This window comes from Dendropsophus ebraccatus, chromosome 7 (genome assembly GCF_027789765.1).
Source record: "Dendropsophus ebraccatus isolate aDenEbr1 chromosome 7, aDenEbr1.pat, whole genome shotgun sequence".
NCBI lineage: Eukaryota > Metazoa > Chordata > Amphibia > Anura > Hylidae > Dendropsophus > Dendropsophus ebraccatus.
In genome coordinates this window covers 86,107,717-86,129,049 of record NC_091460.1, presented here as the reverse complement: position 1 = coordinate 86,129,049, position 21,333 = coordinate 86,107,717, and the positions used below count along the sequence as shown (strand labels likewise).

Sequence of the window (21,333 nt, the reverse complement as noted above, 5' to 3'; positions counted from 1 at the left end):
CCACGCTGGAGCACCCCTTTAAGGCTAAATTCACACAGACGGATCTGCAGTGGATTACTCTATGCGAATTTGCAGCGAGATCCGCTGAGGATCCCTGCCCTGTTAAGTCTATGGGCGGATATCCCGCTGCGAGTATGTCTGGAGACCGCTCCGGCTTGCTTCCCGGGTGCTCAGCCAATCAGTGTGCTGCTGACAAGAACCGCCGAAGCAAGCCGGATCACGGAGCAGGTAATGTATGAGCTCCGGCCGGTGGTTAACGGGGTGGTCTCCCGACATACTCGCAGCGGGATGTTCATCCCGCTGCGAGTATGTCTGCCCATAGACTTTACAGGGCAGGGATCCACAGGGAGAAATCCGCTGTGGATCAGTTTGTGTGAATTTAGCCTTAGATACAACACTCAGGGCCAAGCCCCAACCCTTGAAAGAGAAAGCGACGAGGGGAAAGGGTCTCTGCACACAGCAAAAGCTGCAGAAATTTCAAGCAAAGCCCATGACGCGGACACCGCTTGAAATTCTGCCTGCCCCACTGATTGTGTCTTCGCTCAAAGCAATAATAATAAATCATAATGAATCAATGGGACGGGGCAGAATTTCAAGCGGCGTCAGTGGCACGGCCTTCACTTGAAATTTCCACCTTTTGCTCTATGTCCACTACGAAAGATGGAGGGATCGAAAGAAGACAAGGGGGGTGGAGAGGGAAGGGGGTAGAGTAATATGCACCACTCAGAGTCAAGAGGGTTTTAAATTTAGTTGATTCAGTGAACTTATCCCAATAGTAACGTGTCGGAAGAGGCAGGGAGAACGGTTGTGAAGCTGAGCTGTGCGATCCTCCTGGAGTTTAATTGTATTGGCGCAATGAGGAACGGCAATTAAATGATTAATTACTGCAATGAAATGATGCAGCACTGCAATGAAAATATCAATGACTGCAATTAAATAATGCATTCACATTGTATCTTCATTGCGATACTGCATGTGTGAACACGGCTTTGTCAGCCTGGATAAATTACAGATTCCATCAGGTAATTTAGGAAGATGGAAGCAGGGGCGGAACTACCGTCGTAGCGGCTGCTACGGGGCCCTAACATCAGGGGCCCGTGGCCTCGGCCCCCCCAAAGATGACCACCTGCAACACCTGTCGGCCGAGCGGGCCTCCCGGGTGTTCAGTGTTCTGACTGACAGCGCGAGAAGCCATAGGCTTCCCGCCCTGTCAATCATTCTTGTGACCGCAAGCAAGCGTTCTGCTTGCGAACACAAGAGTGTCCTGCCCGATGAGCAGCTCTTTGGTGAAGTCCTGGCAGCGTCATCGCTGAGCACTCAGTGTGCGCCGCCGCGGCTGGGACTTCCGGTTTGTGTTCTTAGTACCGGAAGTCCCAGCCGCGGCGGCGCACAGAGTGCTCAGCGTTGACTCTGCCAGGACTTCACCGGAGGGCTGCTCATCGGGCGGAGGCCGAGAGAAGAGGAGACCGACGGGGGAGCGTGTGGTTAGGTGAGTTGTGTTTGTTTTTTAATCAAAAAGGCAACACTGGGGGCTATGTGGGGACTAGGGGGTGCACAACACTGGGGGCTATGTGGGGACTAGGGGGTGCACAATACTGGGGGTTATGTGGGGACTAGGGGGTGCACAACACTGGGGGCTACCTTTTTATAGGGAATGTGGGCCATCTAAAAGGGAACTACACAGAGGGGCCATCTAAGAGGACTACACAGAGGGGACCATATAATGTACGGCAGGGATAGGGAACCTTGGCTCTCTAGCTATTGCAAAACTACAGCTTTATTTTTGACTGTCCACACATGATGGGAGTTGTAGTTTTGCAGAAGCTGGAGAGCCGAGATTTCCTGCCACTGATATAGGTCAGTGATTTTCAACCTTTTTTGAGCCGCGGCACACTTTTTATACTTAAAAAATCCCGGGACACACCACCAACCAAAATGGCACAAAATGACACTAAAACAGTACATATTATACATATAGTTAATAATATAGATTCTAAATGTATTTATACTCAGTGTGAAACCTGGGCCTGTTTTCTTCTCCCCCCCTGTGCTTCTCTCCACCATACTTCTCCCCCCCTGCTTCTCTCCCCCCCCCCCCCCCCCCCCCCTGCTTCTCTCCCCTAGGTTTCTCTCCCCCATTGTTCTCTCCTGTTTCACAGGGGCACCATAGTTTGGGGAACTTTCCCCGTGGCACACCCGACCATGTGTCGCGGCACACTGGTTGAAAATCACTGATATAGGTGATGCACAGAGGGTGTCATCTACTATAAATGAATTACACAGAGGGGGATCTCTACTATAGTAGATGCACATGGGGCCATCTATATGGAGGACTGAACAAGGGGCAATCTATAAGCTGTCTATACAGAGCCTAATTTGTCTGTCTGGCAGATTCTGTTGATTCGTGGCTCGGAGAAGTTCTTATAATGGCCCAGGGCATATGGAGAAGAAAATGAAAAGGAAACAACTCTGAGAGAAGACGTCCCCTGTGAGTCACTTAATATAACTGTAGTGTAACTTATATGGTGTACAGAACCTGTGTAGAGCTGGGTGTGTTGATGGCATAGTGGTTGGTCGAGGAGGGGGGGCCCCAATCAAAAGTATTGCTATGGGACCCAGCCATTTCTAGTTACGCCCCTGGATGGAAGCCAATGTTCGATATATTCTATGAATTGAAACTTGCAGAAATTAGAGGTTTAGCAAAGATATGGTTAAACAGCAGCATTGGAGTCCTGTAGTGGGGCGAGGTGAGTGCCTTAATTGTCTTCTCCCACATAAACATGAGAACCACTCACAGGTGAAGTGGAGAACACTGATTATCTTGTAACAATGGCGCCTTACAAGGGGTGGGATATATTTAAATGCAAGCGAACAGGCAAATCAGAAATAATGTGTTGGAAGCTGAAAAATGTCAAAGTGTGACATAGGCTTTAAACCCTGCCATAGGCTGTAGTTGCAGACCACCAATTTGAAATTTCACTGTAATGCCAGCATAGTTAAGTCCTGTAGAAGGAATGAAAAAAGCGTTAAAAAAATATCCTGCATAAATATGTTCACATCAATACCCTTTTTTCATTTTTGGAATGTTGGATGGACAGCCAGGGGCCCAGGGTACATTTAATCCTCTCACACTCACTTAGCTGCTTGATCTTTAGCTGCTTACTATGTGTCGGCCATCTGTCTGCAGACTCCTTGTGTGTAGATTTTTGTTTTATCAAGGTGTTTCAGTGGTAGAAAGTTATTCTGAGCAAGACCTCAGAAGGGGTCACCAGTTCAGTGCAGCTCCTATTCTTAGATCCTGGTGGCTGCCCTGTTCCTCACCCTAGATCACATGCACTAAGCACCAGACATAGGAATATAGTGGAATGTAAAGCAGGAGTTTTTTTTTTTTTTTCCTGTGGACAGACATCTAGGACATCCTGGCCCTGTGCCCTCTTGTCAGCAGTGTTGCCCTTGTAAGCCAGACTTGGCTATCGGGCTAACAATGGTTTGGTCATTATGTGCAGAATATTTGGAATTTTAAGTCATTGATTCAGACAAGTTACATTCATAGACATCACCCCATACAGACATAAGGCTTGGTGTCTGGCAAGGAGGATGACCTCTGGACTGCGAACTTTCACAGAACTTTCACAAGACTATATCTGTATTATTTATGATCCTTGCCACCAAGGCACGTGGTGTGTGGCTGTAAGTACTGCTGGGAAGCTTTGTTTTGATGAGCCTGTGAAATTATATCGAGATAAATCCTAGTCAATGGCTTATATAGTAATACCTTGGTATTCAAACATTTCCAAACGCAAACTTTTCGGTATTCAAACAAATTTACCTCATGGTAGCATTTGGAAAGCAAACTTTGCTCGGTATTTGAACACTTTTGCAAGTGTGGATGGTGGGTTGTGGATGGTGGGTTGTACCTGGTGAGTTTAGCACTGGAGAGGCTTCACGTACAGTACTGTATAAGATTGCAGGAGTGCATATACCAGGGGTCCCCAAACTGCGGGCCGCATGCGGCCCCCCGAGGCCTTTTATCCGGCCCCCGCCGCACTTCCGGAAGGGACAACTCTTTCATTGGTGGTCAGTGAGAAGACTGCTCTCACTGACCACCAATAAAAAGTTCCCCCTTCTGGATCACGCCAGCCCCTGCCCAGCATCCACACTGCTGCCGACATCCCCGCCGAAGGGATCCCCCAGCAGGTACAGCGACGTCATCACTGACCCTGCCGGAGGATCCCTCAGAGATCATGTCCAGGTTACATCCAAGGCGGGAGGTTGGTGGTCTGTGCGGCGCGGAGGAGGCTGGCGGCAGGGCTGACATCTCACACTGCTCCGAGATCTGTGGTCCTGCTTCGGGATCTGCGGTCCGTTGCAGTGTCAGATGTTATCCCTGCCGCCAGCCTCCTCCGCGCCGCACGGACCACCAACCCCCCGCCTGGGATGTAACCTGGAAATGATCTCTGAGGGATCCTCTGGCAGGGGCAGTGATGACGTCGCTGCTCCTGCTGGGGGACCCCTCCGGCGACTGACCGGCTGAAGAGGCTAGAAGAGATGAACACAGTATTAGGTGAATATAATATATATATATATATATATATATATATATATATAATATATATATATATATATATATATATATATTATAATTTTTTTTTTTTTTTTTTTTTGTAGCAATGCAGGGGGACATAACTATAATCGGGGACAATATAACTATATTGGGGACATTGCAGGGGGTCATTATAACTATATGGGGGACATTGCAGGGGGTCACTATAACTATATGGGGGACATTGCAGGGGACAATATAACCATATGGGGGACATTGCAGGGGGTCATTATAACTATATGGGGGTCATCTATATCATAAAAATCAAAGTCTGTCTGTCTGTCCTCTATAGACTTCCAAACGCCTGAACCGTTTGACCCCAAATTTGGCACACAGATACATTGGGTGCCCGGGAAGGTTATTGCGAAGGTCCCGTCCCCGCCAGATGTACAGGAGGGGAGGGGGAGGGGAAAGAGAGGCGCCCCATAGAGATGAATGGGAAAATCTCCACACTGCAAACACAGGTGATATAATTAGCTGCAGCAGACATGGCAGTTGGAACCTTGGCAACCAATAGGATTACTGCTTTCATTTTCACAGGGAGCAATGGTTGCTAGGGAAGCTGCCTCACAACATCCACAGTAATAACTGGTAGACCCCCTACTCCATCTATACAGTATATGTATATACAGGGCCCCCTACTCCAACAATACATTACATGTATATACAGGGCACTACAGATATACCAAACTGTGACTGGGTAACACTGCCACACCAGACCTGACCAATACCGCCATACTGTGTGTGACTGGATAACACCTCCATACCAGACCTGACCAATACCGCCATACTGTGACTGGGTAACACTGCCACAACAGACCTGACCAATACCGCCATACTGTGACTGGATAACACCGCTATACCAGACCTGTGACTGAATAACACTGCCATACGGGTAAATACAACCCTACAGGTATACAGAACCCCAAAACTATACACTACAGGTATACAGGAACTCCACCAACTATATACTACAGGTATATAGGACCCCAAACTATACACTACAGGTATACAGGACCTCAAAACTATACACTACAGGTATACAGGACCTCAAAACTATACACTACAGGTATACAGCACCTTCACCAACTCTATACTACAAGTACACAGGACCCCAAATATACTACAGGTATACAGGAACTCCACCAGCTATATACTACAGGTATATAGGACCCCAAAATATACACTACAGGTATACAGGACCTCCACCAACTCTATACTATAGTTATACAGGACCCTCAAACTATTTACTACAGGTATACAACTATACATTACAGGTATACAGCACCAACTATATACTACAGGTATACAGGACACCCGAACTATACAGTACAGGTATACAGGACCTTCACCAACTGTACACTGCAGGTATACAGGACCTCCCTCAACTACACTCTACGGGTATACAGGACCCCCCCCAACTATACACTATAGGTATACAGCCCCCCCCAACTATGCACTACAGATATGCGAGACCCCTAAAAACTATACATTGTGGGTATACAGAACCCCTCCAACTATGCACTACAGGTATACACTGATTAACTCAAATGAAACAATACCTTTAGCTTGGCCTCCTGGGCACCTTAGAACAAATCTAATTAACACACTGACACTTTATACCTGGGCAGCGCCGGGTACATTTTCTAGTTAAAACTATATGGGGGACATTGCAGGGGGACAATATAACTATATGGGGGACAATGCAGGGATACATTATTAGTATATGGGGTGAGGGGGCTGGTTGAGGGTGTGAAGGGGGAGTTAGGGGAGGCTGGTTGAGGGGGGAGTGAGGGGCTAAGTGTGGGCTGGGTGAGGGGTGGAAAGAGAGGGATGGTCTTAGGGACAGTGAACTGGCCCCCTGTGTGAAAAGTTTGGGGACCCCTGGCATATACAGTAGTACAGTCAGTGCACCACCATCTCCCATCCTTTACAGTTTGCTGGTTTTGTTAATTTCATGTTTCAAATGTACTATACAGTATAGTACTGTAGTGATTTAAATTGGCTACTTTTCAAATAAATGAGTATTGTAGGTTATTATTGGTGACAATAATATAGAAATAATTAGATCTTTGCATGGTGAGTCTTGTTATGCTGCTTTGCGTAGTGGTACGCACAGTTCTGTACTGTGTTGGATGCCACAATGTATAGTGTGCATGTTTGTGATCTTGTTGGTCTGACGACAGTTGTCTTTAGGCTGCGGTGGACTTCTTCATTCGATTACATTTGGTGAAATTTATTAAGTACCCTTGATTGATGGGCTATCCTGTGGATTTGAAGGGAGAATAGACACTAGATTGATGAAGGAGAAGCTGGGAGAGATTACTGCTATCTCCTGGCTACAGTCTGCTCAGTGCCTGTTAATAATTAGTTTTCAGGCTACATTAAAAGCTGTACTGCTAAGCCTCCTCAGCTGGTGCTGTGTGTACCCTCAGCATAAATGAGGAGCTGTGGGGTGACAGATATTTGACAGGTCAAGACACCTTCCTCCAGAAGTGGAGCGCTCTCAGTTCGTGACCAGTGCAGTGATGCAGCACCCCTGCACTTGTAAGCATACAGCATGTCAATGATCACCGCTAATAGAAGAAGCTATGTGTATGCTGGTCATTGTGTTCAACGGCAAATGGGCCAATAGCCATGAAGCAAGCAAATAACTGAGCAGCTCCGCATCAGGACATGTGGAGAATGAGGGTCCTTCTAATCGTTATTTTGTGGTGTAATGTGGCGACTTAGAACAAGTGTGACTTTTATTAGGAAGGTGTGTGTGTGTGTGTGTGTGTGTGGTTTTTTTTTTTTTTTTAAATGCCATACCCTGCAGTGCCGTAGCCTCAACATATATCTGTTTTATGCTTACTATTTTGCATTATTGTGTGCAGGGGCGGATTAAGAATACCATGGGCCCTGGGAGGTTTAGAAATTCTGGGCCCCTTGCTAACTGCCCCCTCCAGCCCTGCCCCCACCTCACTAACCACACCGCAACTAACCTGGATGAGGGAGGCTATATAATATTTAAGTCATTAGGCTATGTAAACAATAAATACTGGCCATTAACCCTTTGAGGACCAAGCCCAAAATGACCCAGTGGACCACACAAATTTTCATTTTTTTTCCTTCTCACCTTCTAAGAGCTCTAACACTTTCAGTTTTCTATCTACAGGGCCATGTGGGGGCTTATTTTTTACAGGAGTAGTTGTAATTTAAAATGGCGTCTTTCATTCTACCATAACATGTATGATGGAACCCCAAAATTATTATTTATGAAGATATAAATTGGTGAAATCGTAAAAAAGAATGCAAAAAGGTAACGTGTGTGTAAGGGGGTGTTCCTGTGTCTAGTAATGCACTATATGGTAAAAGTGACATACCATTATTCTATAGGTCAGCCTGAATACAACCACATGCAGGTTTACACATATTTTCTAATGTTTATATTTTTTCTTACGAAAACTTTTATTTTTTTTTTTGCAATTAATTATTAATAAAATGGGCCTATTGTGACACGGTCTTATTTTTTTCACCTACAGGGCTGTATGTGGTGTCATTTTTTTTTTTTGACATGATCTCTAGTTTTCATTAGTACCATACTTGAAAATTGGACATTTTGATCACTTTTTATTAACTTTTTTTTTTTATTAACTTTTTATATATAATTTTAACAAAAAATCGGCAATCCTGGCACCTGGCCATTCGTGATGACGCTTGTTATATTTTAATAGATATTTACGCACGCTACGGTATATTATGTTTTTATGTTTTATTTATATAATGGGAAAGGGGGGTGATTTAAACTTTTATTGGGGGAGGGGCTTTTGGGGTAGTGTAATTTTTTTTATTTATTTTAAACCATGTTCATCATACATATTTTTGGCATAAGGCCAGCTCCACACTACCGGAATTGCAACAGATTTCATGCTGCAAGTTCCGCTGCGAAATGTGCTGCGTTTCCTAGTACTGTCAGTGAATGGGGTTACATACTTGGTGGATTTTTCATTCTTCTGCAAGTATGTGTAAATGCTGTCCCCCTTAACCCATAGCTGGCAGGTGCATACTTAACCCATCCACACTCTTGGTTGCTTCTGTCGCTCCCGTAAGTCCGGCTCAGCCAATCTGTGGCTGTGGCAGGGCAGTGCACCGATTCACTGAGCGGGACACCTGGGAGCCGGGAAACACAGAAGCAGAACGGAGCGCGTATGGATAAAGGGGGATGGGGTTTACATACTGGCAGCAGAATGAAAAATCCGCTGCGAGTATGTAAACAAATTCAAACTGATGGTAGCGGGTCTAGCTACTGCTAATATTGTTGCATGAAATCCGCTGCGATTCCTGTACATGTAAAACTGGCCGAAAAGAATACTTACTCTCGTGCTTCCCCTGTTCCGATTAAGTCTTGTCATGCTGCGCATCACTTCCTGGTCTGTTTTGACATGAGAAGAGCATGCTGAGCCCTCACTTTTAGAAGAGGATCAGAGATTAACTAAGTGTTTCCTTGTGGCGAGAGATCAGGAAGTGCTGCGTAGTGGGGAGCGGCTCTGTCAGAGTGCAGAGTACACTTTTATTTTATTACTTTATCACTTGTAAGACAGCAGCTGGGAAGGTCTGTGATGTGTATGTACCGGCAAGGTTCTTTACATATACCCGGAGAAGTGCCAAAAGTAATGCGCCTTGGTGAAGTAAGAGCCATTTAGTGGATCAGCTACGTTAGTTGGCTGCTGGGTAACAGTAGTATATCTGTGTAACAGATGATCTGGGACAACTCTTACTGGGGGTAGGCAGTGTGTTGGGTAGGTGCCTACTCCTCATGTTCCATTCCAGGATTTTGACCTTGCTATTAGTCAGCTGACCAGGGCAGCTCATATTTAGGACTTTGCTTTTGGACTGGAGGAAGACAGAAGTTGCTTTGTGTTTGTTTTGCTGCACCTGTACACTTTGGGCCACATGTATCATCCGGCGAATGGATGATTTTCGGCGGAAAGTGCCGATTTGCGTCTTTTTTTTAAGCAAAAATGGCGGATTTGCGAATAAAATATTCGCAAATCGGCACTTTCCGCTGAGTACGTAAGGGGGTGGGAGAGTGGGCGGAACGGAGGGCGCGGACTCAGAGTCCGCGCGATTTATCATCCGTCAAAATGTACACCGAAAACCTACTCCAGTCCCCAGCTGGCGTAGGTTTTCGGCGGTGCGCAACGGCGCGCACGGGATTTATGTAGAGGCAGTCCGCCTCTACATAAATCTCCGTAGCGCCGGAGCTGCGGGGGCATTTTTACGTCCGGCGTAAAAAACGCTGGACTTAATAAATGCCTCCCTTTGTGCCTAAATAAACAAACATACGGAAGGACCCGTCTGCACTAAAGCCCTGTGTCAGTCTCTATACCTAATGGACAGTGATACGATCCCATGGCTGTAATAATTCACACTCTGTGAAAAGTTGTCTTGGTCTGCAAGAAGTAGAAAGCCTTAAAATGTCACTGTCGTTAAAATTTTTATTGCAGAAATCAATACTACAGGCGATTTTAAGAAACTTTGTAATTGGTTTTATTAGCCGAAAAATGAATATTTATCATGAAAAAGCAGTTTGAAGCTCTCAGTTGAAAAAACAGTCGAGATTTTCTGATTCTGAGGAGTGGATGACAAAGGAGAGGAGGGGGGGACCTGGGAAAAGGCTTTTTACATGCAGATAATGGCATATTTGCCTAATAAACCCAATTATAAAGATAAAGTTTCTTAAAATCACCTGGACTATTGATTTCTGCCCAAAAAATTTTAACGACAGTGACACTTTATATATTATTAGTAAAAAGCTCCCTCCCCTAATAAAAGTCTGAATCACCCCTCTTTTCCCAGGTTTTAAATAAAAGTAAATAAATAAACAAACATGTTTGCTATCGCCGCGTGCGTAATCGCCTGAACTATTTATCACATTCCTGATCTCGTACGGTAAATGGCGTAAGCGCCAAAAAAATCCCAAAGTGCAAAATTGCGCATTTTTGGGCACATCAAATCCATAAAAATTTTTATAAAAAGCGATCAATAAGTTGTATATACGCAATCAAGGTACCGATAGAAAGAACACATCATGGCGCAAAAACTGACACCTCATACAGCCCCATAGACCAAAGGATAAAAGCGCTATAAGCCTGGGAATGGAGTGATTTTAAGTGACGTATATTTGTTAACAATGGTTTGAATTTTTTACAGGCCATCCGATACAAGAAAAGTTATACATGTGATATATATCGTTTTAATCGTAACAACTTGAGGAACTCAATACACCATTTCTCCCCCCCCCCCCCCCCTCCCAATAAAAGAGATGCTTTTTTTTTTTTTTTTTTTTTCTTCACCACACATTGAATGTTTTGCTGGTTTCGCAGTGTACTTTATGAAAAAATTCAGCCCGTCATTGCAAAGTACAATTAGTGATGCAAAAAATAAGGGCTCATGTGGGTCTCTAGGTGGAAAAATGAAAGTGCTATGGCCTTTTAAACACAAGGAGGAAAAAATTAAACCGCAAAAATGAAGTGGCCCCATCCTTAAAGGTTTAAAGGTACAATTGTACCTGCTCATAGTAGATATGGATATGTTCACCTGCTTCCTAGACTATAAAATGCACGTTTATTAAGTGGTATTTGGCAGAAATTACGCCAGCTATTTGCTTTGCTTAGACTGGCATAGATACACTATACTAAGGGACCTATTACACCAACAGATTATCTGACAGATTTTTTTTAAGCCAAAGCCAGGAATGGATTTGAAAAGAGGAGAGATCTTTGTCTTTCCTTTATGACCTGTTGTCTGTTTATAGTCCATTCTTGTGTTTGGCTCAAAAAAAATCTGTCAGATATCTGTTGGTGAATAGGGCCCTTAGTATGTGAGTTATAGATTAGTAACCCAGTAAATGGATTCTCTGCTAACCCTCTTCTTACTGCAGATGACTGTGAATAAGCTTCCTAACCAGACATGCAGGTCACAGTACATGACCGCACACGAGTGCACACAATGGCAGAGAGCAGCAGCAATACATTGCATTGTCACATGATGTACATTTCTCACATGACAGTCTTTTAGCAGACTGCCCAATGTTATTTCAGTGCTTCTACGGAGGGTGTTCACCGTGCTGAAGCCCAACCTTCTGCCAGACATATGTCTGAGTCTTGTGACTTGCAAATACTTTAACGTATGGTCAGTTGGTGGAGCTCTGGAGGGCAGCACGTCGTACCTGTCAGCATGTTCTTATCTGTGCACACCACAAACAACCTGGAAAGGAGACACCCCATCTTATACTGGGATTTCCTTGTATTTCCTCTCCATATGCTCAAGGTGGACTTGTTTCTGAATTGATGGGATAAGCTTCATAGGTGGCTTTTTTATTTTTTATTTTTTTATATTACTCTTGTGATTCAGCTAAGAAAATGTGTGGGGGCACCCAGAGAACTAGCAGCTATGCCGGGTGCTGCTCGGAGAGGCTAAGGAACAGGTGGATTGTGTCTTGTCTTCTTGCAGACAGGTGTAAGGATTCTGACAGCAGGGCAGCACAGGGAAAACGCAGGAGACTGCCAGCAAACGCTCGTGCTGATGACTATTACACACAGTTAAGGTAAAGTATTCCACCACTTTCTTAGCGAAAAGACCTAAGCATTTATTGTTTTACTTCTATTCTGTCATAATGCCATTTGCCGTAATGTAGAACTTGAAGTTAGCCATTTGAAGAGCTTGAATATACTAATGCATGCAAGCATTGTATTCCGGTCATGAACAAGAGGGGAGTTACTGGAATGAAATAATAATTTTTAAAAGAAATAAAATGTAATATAGCCCCAAAATGCGCTGGAATGCTTTGCTTTGTGCTTTATGAATTCATGTTCTGAGGGTCCTCAGAACAAATAGTGTACACAAGTTCATCTGGTTGATTATGATATCGACTGGCAGTGTAAGTGTCTGAAAGTAAGGAAGAAGGTGGAAGTGTTTATAATGCACAGTCTAAAGAACATCATCTTTGTGTTTGAATCCACCTTGTCATGACATTATACTGCATTGTAGTATGTTTGTATGTGCAGTATAATGAATTGTGCAAAGAGAATTTTAAAGACTAAATTCTGAATTTACTCCATCTCATAAAGATTTCAGTCATGTGCTCACTTGGCTTAAAAACTCTAAGGAAGTTATACTCTACTGCCCTGATCCTTTGATGGTGCTGTCTTTAGCTAAGCAGCATTTCCTTGTTCAACCAATTGCTGGCTGTTCCAGTGACCGGCCTCAGACAGTGATTGGCTGGCAAAGAATTTGGTCAAAAGCCAGAATTGTTTCTCATTTGGCATTTTGAATTGGTGAGGGATTGGGGCAGGTGACTTTTTTTTTTTTTTTTTTTCCTTTAAGCCAGGTCTGTTCCTTACTGTAAATTTAAAGATGCTGCAGGAGACATAGCAAACATGTATACTGTATTTACCCATCCCACTCCAGTACAGCACCAAGGGGACATTGTTTGTGCCCTTATCAGGCTCTGTCTTTATCCTTTGAAGACAAGGATGGGATTGCCCTTCCCTTAGTAATACAGAAGTTATGGTCGAAAAGTACAGATAAACTAATTTACAGTACAAACTAAGCAAATTGCTTTATCTCAGCGCTCCACCTTGGGCGCCTGAAAAAGCTGGATCCCATCCTGGGAAAGGCAGCCAGCTGACAAGCAGATTGCCATGCTAACAAAGTGCTTTGATTTTGTACTGTAAATTTGCTCATCTCTGCAGATAAGAAGTTGGCTAGCCTCAGTTAGCCACCATTTGTATGAACTGATGCAGTTCAGCTCACTAGAAACATGAGCAATTTTTTTTTTGTAAGTTTTCTGCCACTTTTCTTTAGCCCCCTTAACGACACATGACGGGTATACCCGTCATGCACCCGTTAAGGGTAAACAGAGGGCTCCCAGCGTGAGCACTCTCTGCAGCCCGCAGTCCCCGGTTGCTATGTGCAGCCAGGGGCAGCAGGTATTAGCCGCCGTGGCTGGCTACTAAACTATTCAAATGCAGCTGTCAAAGCTGACAGCTGCATTTGAAGAGTATATGTGCCCCCTCTCCCTGGTGTCTAGTGGGGGATCCCCCCCCCCCCCCCCCCCCCCAGATCCGTTCTAATGAGTTGGCCTGGGCTCAGCGTTGGAATGACGCTGATCCCGGCTCTGCAATCTATTTAGATTGCAGACCATTTTAATAGAGCAATGATCTGATATCTGATGGATCATTGCTCTAATATATACACAGCACTGATCCCAATGGGAGATCAGTGCTGTGTATATAGAAGTTTCCCAGGGGGCTTCTAATTACTGTTAGAAAAAATGAAATTGTTTTTATTAATAAAAAATCCCCTCCCCTAATAAGTTTGAATCGCCCCCCTTCCCCTTTCCCGTTTTATAAATAAATGTTTGGTATCGCCGCGTGCATAATCGCCTGAAATATTAATTTGTCCCATTTCTGATCTTGTACGGTAGACGGCGTAAGCACAAAAAAGTGCAAAATTGCACATTTTTGGTCGCATCAAATCCAGAAAAATTGTAATAAGGGATCAAAAAGTCGCATATGCGCAGTCAAGTACCGATAGAAAGTACACATAATGGCGCAAAAAATGACACCTCAAACAGCCCCATAGACCAAAGGATAAAAGCGCTATAAGCCTGGGAATGGAGTGATTTTAAGGAACATATATTTGTTAACAATGGTTTTAATTTTTTACAAGCAATCACATAATATAAAAAGTTATACATGTTACATATCGTTGTAATCGTTACGACTTGAGGAACATATATAACATGTCAGTTTTACCATATAGGGACACGGGTGTACAAACACCCCCCCCCCAAAAAAAAAAAGAAGAAAAAATTGCGTTTATTTTGTTTTGTTTTTTCAATTTCACCACGCATATATTTTTTTTTTCTGCTTTCGCAGCATATTTTGTGGAAAAATTCAGCCTGTCATTGCAAACTACAATTAGTGAAGCAAAAATAAGGGCTCGTGTGGGTCTGTAGGTGTAATAATGCAAGTGCTATGGCCTTTTAAGCACAAAGAGGAAAAAACTAAAACATGAAAATAAGCCCGGTCCTTAAGGGGTTAAAAGCATTATTTTGTGGATGCAGCTAACATGGTGTCAGTACATTTTATAGGAATCTGAGGTTTCTGTATTAGGTGCACAGCTGCAGATCCTGTCAGGTGCTAGGGGAATAAAATGAAAAGCAAATTTACAGCAGACAGATTCACTTTAATGGTGCGTTCACACCTACAGGATCTGCAGCTGATTTTCTGCAGCAGATTTCATTTAAATAACTGAACACAGCATCAAATCTGCTGCAGATCTGCTGCAGATCCTGTAGGTGTGAACGCACCCTAAGGGTGCATTAACACGTACAGAATCTGCAGCAGATTTCATTTGCTTTAAATCTGCAACTTCAAATCTGCACCATCAGATCCTGTACGTGTGAACGCACCCTTACACTGATAGAGCAGTAAGGCACACCGTCCCTTTCATGCTCTATCTGTCTGCTTTTGTAACTTCGAAAAATGCCTTTCCTCTCTGGTACAAAGAGTCAGGGGTGTTTCCAAGCCCCTGAAGTGTAGAAAGCTGGAATACCTTACTCCACTCCCATCCCAGTCCCGGTAGAAGCCAGGCCCTGCTTCCATATCTTGCACATGTGAACAGTATTGATTCACAGCCTAGAGACAAGATTTAGAGGCTGAGCCTTGGCTGTCAATGAAGCAGGGATCTTTTTGAACATAGTGAAAAGAATGCCCCCCCAATTGCCATTCAATGTTACCAATAATTCCAGTAACCTTGCTTGACTATTGGGGGAGAAATAGGGGCTTGGGGTTTCCATTGTGTTTAAAACTCATAAGAAGTAGTATTTTTCATGAAGCACAGACAGATACATAAAAGGTCGTCTTGACCCAACAGCTATCTAACCGCATCAGCGGTTTGGAACGTGACTTGAAGCTGACCGATTTCCCTTCCATAGGTTTTAGTTTTACTGATTTCTGTTCGTAAAGGTATAACATGCTTTTTTGTTAGCAACTGAAGCGTTAGCACAAGCTGCAATGTGCATTACTGATCCAGAGAGTGATGGGTATATTATAACACATACAAGTAAAGATCTCTTCCAGTATAGTACAGAAGTGTTCCCCAGGGAATGAGCAGGAACTGGTGACCTGGGTACTGGCCGGAGCTGAACGCAGGGTGATATCGGTGTGTGATGTATTGTGATCAGCGCCCATACAATGCAGAATAGAAGTGCAGCCGTCAGTCTGCTCAGCAGCTTTTGTCATGTGGGTTAAGGGGGGTCAGCCCATAGTCATCTGATAGTCTTGTGCTTTTGGAACGGACCCCGAATGAAGGTGAGGCCAGTGCTCTGTGCAGTGCATTGGACAACCTGCCTCTGTCCATGTGGAGCTCCATCAAAAAATGCTGTAGGATGCATTTTGTAGACTGTTGTTGGTTTTAATTTTTGGCAGACTATATGTATTGTCAAAACTCAAATCATGACTGTTTTCTTCATGACATTGATACTTGTAATGCATGTGTGCCTGTAGTTATGTCGCATCTGATGTGCTTATAATGTATAGCTTACCTGGGATACCAGAAAATGGTGCAGCAGGATAGTTCTCCCCACATATTTGGTATGCTGTATTCTAATGTCTACTCCCTGGTAGATATCCATAACAGAAGATGTAATACAAACTGGTACAATAGAATGGGTTTGATCTGACCTGACATCATTGGGACTAGATGTCATGTGATTATTGGTAATGCTTATTACTCGCTCAATATACCTTCCACCGCCATGTAGAGTTCCTACCTTGTGTATAGGAAGATGGCTTTTGGGACCCACAGCAGGCTAGAGTGTACATTTTTAACAAGTTGGGGTGTTGTGGCCTCTGTGGGTTATCTGTTTTCGAAAAGGTAAATTGCTAACCTGTTGTGTGGGCTAGGTGTGCATACGTGCGTGTGGTATAGTCTGTCTGTGACCTGTCAATACCACTCTGGCTGACCAAACTTCATGTTTTCCATTTGCAGCTGGCCTTGTACAGAACTTGACTTGAACTGCATTCGCTTGATTGTTTACCAGGACTGTGAAAGAAGGGGCAGACAGGTCTTGTTTGACTCCAAAGCAGTACGTGAAGTTAAAGATGAAAATGCACAGGTGAGCTATTCTTTCCTCTCGATCTTTTAGTCCCCTTTCAATATCTGTGCATTCTGTCCGCATTTATGGATTTGCAATTGCTCTCCGTGTTTGGAGACTCTTAATTGAGGCTCCACTGACTTTTTTTCATATTTCTAACTGAAACCGACCAAAGGTTCCAACTACCAGTTATTTATCTTCAAATTTGTTTCAAAAAGGTAATTTTTACATAGTTTTTATATTTTATTTCTATGTCTTCTAGTTATCAGATGCTGTATGGCCTGCAGGAAGTGGTATATTCTTTAGTCTAACACAGTGCTCTCTACTGCCACCCCTGTCTTTAAGAACTGTCCAGAGCAAATCCCCATAGAAAACATGACACGAACTGTCCAGAGCAGGAGAGGTTTTCTATGGGGATTTGCTCTGGACATTTCTTAACAAAGAGAGGTGGCAGCAGAGAGCACTCTGTCAGACTGGAAAGAATACACCACTTCCTGCAGGACATACAGCAGTTGATACTGAAAGACTTGAGATTTTTAAATATAGGTAATTTACAAATTTGTATAACCTTCTGACATTCATTGATTTGAATGAAGAAAAGAATTCACTGGACAGTACCCCCTATAAACCCCATTCAAGTAAATACATACTGTCTGGGATGCTACCGCCCAAAGCATTTTGTTGTCTTCGTCTGCGGGTCAGCCGAATATCCAATGAGCATTTACAGCAGTAAACCAAATGGCCAAGTCCAGCACTTTGATTCCTCATAAATACATGATCATCTCTATTTCATGCTATATATACACACATCACACTTGGAACAACATTGATGCATAGACTTTGTTTTAGATACTCTACAAAGTGGGTAAAACCAGTTAAAGGGACCACCCGGGTTCTGATGCTGGAGTTTTTCTCAATAAGCGGAATAGGGATACCCAGACTCCATTCCTGTCAGAGAAGCATGTGCAATTTGGGTGTTGTATATCTCAACACCCCCCCCCCCCCCCCCAATAAAACTTTTTTTATGGTACATATGCCATGAAAGTCCCTTATTAAGAATGCTTTCTAGAGATTACAATATGTGCTCAATGTCCTTTGCATATTGCATCATGCTGGAGTGGATGTCTTTGCCTTGACTGCTGTTGACCTTCAACTTTTATATTTTCCTTGTAGAGTTTGGTTTTAGTTGTCATCTGCACATTCAGCTTTGTACCTATAAGTTTGTCAACCTAGACAAAACAAACCTTCATTGCGAACCCATTTACTGCAGTGTTGTCTTCCGTCTGGAAATTGCAGCCCTTTAACAGAGCATAGGGAAACTAACAGCAGGATAGACTCCTAACATGCTGTTATGTTCCCAAAGAGCACAGTACATTGAGATAAAAGTACATTTCTTACCTTTTCACCTTCAGCACTGGTTTAGTGTAATATGTAAATTAAGCTGTTCATTTACAGAGGTGCTCTGATCTGAGGTTCTCTAGGGAAATATTAAAGGGGTTATCCAGCGCTACAAAAACATGGCCACTTTTTCCCCCTACTGTTGTCTCCAGTTCAGGTGCAGTTTGCAATTAAGCTCCATTTACTTTAAGGTGCAGTTTGCAATTAAGCTCCATTTACTTTAATGGAACTGAGTTTCAAAACCCCACCCAAACTGGAGACAAGAGTAGGGGGAAAGTGGCCCTTTAAGTGTAACTGTCATTTAAAAATATTTTGCAGAAATCAGTAGTGTGGTTTGTTTCATGCCATGCAAAGCCTTAAAGGGGTTATCCAGTGCTACAAAAACATGGCCACTTTTGCACCACTCGTCTCCAGATTGGATGGGGTTTGAAACTCTGTTCCTTAGAAGTAAATGGAGCTTAATTACAAACCACACCTGACCTGGAGCTGGAGAGTGGTGCAAAAGTGGCCATGTTTTTGTAGTGCTGGATAACCCCTTTAAGCCCCTATTACACGAGGCGACTCGAGGAGCAAACAAGCGCTTTCAGTGTGGAGCTCCGGGGGGGATGCCCGGGTGATCGCTTGATCAGCAGCCCATAAAGGATATCGGCGGCCTGCTGCTGATCGTTGTTTTCAATCGCACTAGACTATTATCGGACAAATACAGCCGATAATAGTTTAGCACAATAGGGCCTTAAAGCGCAGCTATACATTTTTTTTTTTTTATTTTTAGTTAGCCTAGGTGGTGATGATGATGATGATGATTATGATTTTTGCAATTTATAGTAATGAAAAGTAAGTTTTTGAAATACATGTAGATGAATGTCCCTTCAGAGCTGTGTTTGGCTTGAAGTTACTTGTTCAATTTTGCCCAGCACTCCTGAAAATCCGTACTCTTTGCTTTGTACAGATTCTTAAATAGGGTCCCGCCCCCTCCCTTTATCCCTTCCCTGCAGCCTTGGCACTGTGGCTGCTGTCTTCATGGCTGCCCAGCCAGTGTGGCCGATCCCTCTCTGTCTCCTCACAGATGATTCATGACGACCGATGTCCGGCAGAGGTGTCCCTGAGCCAGCGGGGCTGTGGGCACCCCTCCGGCGCCGGCCGCCATGTTACTGGGCCCTCTACAATGCCGACGTTGCTGCTGCTCCCCCCCCCTCTTCCCTCTCATGACACCCAGTGCATAGTTACCAACAGTCCCGGGTATGACCCGGTAAGCCCCGCCCCCGGCACACTGCAGGGCTTACTGCGGGCAGGGGTGGATTAACTTTACCATGGGCCCCGGGCTGTTCACCAAGCTTGCCCCCCCCCCCCCCCCCCCAACCCACTAACTATGGCTGCACTAGCTTTAGTCTTTTTCTTCCATAATGCAGCCTGTAAAGGACCTGTGGTGACGACATTGTCACATAAGCTCCTTCAGTATGTACTGTAATGTTACTGCATTGTCTCCTGGCTGCAGTTTTGCCCTGATTTGTGCAAAATTGCAGTAAAACGCAGTGATTTTTATGCAAACCATGGCAAAACTGTAGCCTGGAGATAATACACCACTAAAAGTTTAAGTCTGTTTGGGGGGCCATGGGCTACAAGGGGGGGGGGCACCTCCCGAAACAGACCTATTATAATCTGCTACTGGGGCGGGGCTTACCTGGTCATACCCGGACTGCTGGCAACTATGCCAGTTCTGCTCTGATGCCTGGCGACAGCTCCTGGAGCCCTGCCACAGCTGGGCAGGGATGTGCCTGAGCCGCCGGGGCTGCGGGCACCCCTCTGGCGCCAGCTGCCATATACCTGGGTCTCAGCAATTCTACTCTCTGCCCTGCCGCCACTGTTGCCGCCCCCAAGTGAGCCTGGCTCCCCCCCCTCGCTCTCATCATCCCCTCTCACTGTTGTCATCCCCTCCCCTCCTCATTCTCAAAAAATGTGCACACAAAAAAACTTTATACAATTCCCCTCCACCTGCTTTTATTTCAGTTAACCACCTAAAAGGGTTAATAAAGGTCCTATGGCTTGTTTTGAATTCTTTGAGGGGTAACGTGTTAAAATGATTTGCTTTAGGACGCATTCACACACCGGATCCGCGGGAGATCTGCAGCAAATCTAAATTATAATTATGCTTTAAAGCGTAACTGTCATATCAGGGACATTTTTCTGAAAACATTAAATATCAACAGTACAAGCGATTTTAAGAAACTCTGTAATAGGTTTTATGTACTAAGGGTGCGTTCACACCTACAGGATCTGCAGCAGATCTGCTGCTGTGTTCAGTTATTTAAATGAAATCTGCTGCAGAAAATCAGCTGCAGATCCTGTAGGTGTGAACGCACCATAAAAGAGTTTCCTTCTGCACTGAAAAAGCAATCTCCCAGCCTCCCCCCTCACATCAAATGAAGCAGGATTTCTGTGTCCATTATGTGGCTATGGAGAGGGGAGGGGCTGTTAGGAGTGACTGAGCACGGAGCAGCCCTGCACAGCACAACACCCTGCAATCTTCTCTCAGTAAGTTCATAGATAAGCACTGACCTTTCTGACCCCTGAATTTAGCGTCTTAGGTGCCCAGACAGTCTACAAACAGCTGACCTTCATGTCACCTCTTCCTGCTCCCTCATCTCCCTCAGCCCCTCCCCCCTTCATAGGCTTACAATGGAGAGAGCAGAACCCGTCTTCACTGGCTTCTCTGTAATGAAGACGTGTTTGCCTGATAATGCACAGATAAGAAGTCAGGGGGGGAGGCTGGGAGATTGCTTCTTGAGTACAGAAGGAGGCTTTTTTGGCTGATGAAACCTATTACAGAGTTTCTTAAAATCGCTTATACTACTGATTTCTGCAATAAAAAAAGACAGTTACGCTTAAGTTCTTTCAAAACTGTGTGTGTCCAGCCAAAGCCAGGAACAGACTATAAGAGAACAGTAGAGATGAGCGAATCTGGTTTGAGTCGATCCGAAAATCGAACATTCGCTATTTGATTAGCTGGGGCTGCTGAACTTGGATAAAGCTGTAAGGTTGTCTGGAAAACATGGATACAGCCAATGGCTATATCCATGTTTTCCACATAGCCTTAGGGCTTTATCCAACTTCAGCAGCCACCGCCAATCAAATGCCGAAAGTTCGGGTTCGGATCGACTCAAGCATGCTCGAGGTTCGCTCATCT

General features: G+C 44.3%; 1 protein-coding gene across 4 annotated transcripts in view; it reads left to right on the top strand.

Annotated features, from left to right (window-relative positions):
• Positions 1-21,333, top strand: part of FNIP2 (folliculin interacting protein 2) — a 70,427-nt gene that overhangs the window by 9,597 nt on the left and 39,497 nt on the right. For 2 of the 4 annotated variants that reach the window (XM_069977853.1, XM_069977852.1), the window contains exons 1-2: positions 11,794-12,194; positions 16,646-16,772. In XM_069977853.1, the coding sequence (XP_069833954.1) occupies positions 12,010-12,194; positions 16,646-16,772 (312 nt within the window). In that variant the 5' untranslated portion in view covers positions 11,794-12,009. Of the gene's footprint in view, positions 1-11,793; positions 12,195-16,645; positions 16,773-21,333 lie in introns of those variants that run through there. The other 2 variants (XM_069977855.1, XM_069977854.1) reach the window with 1 other exon arrangement.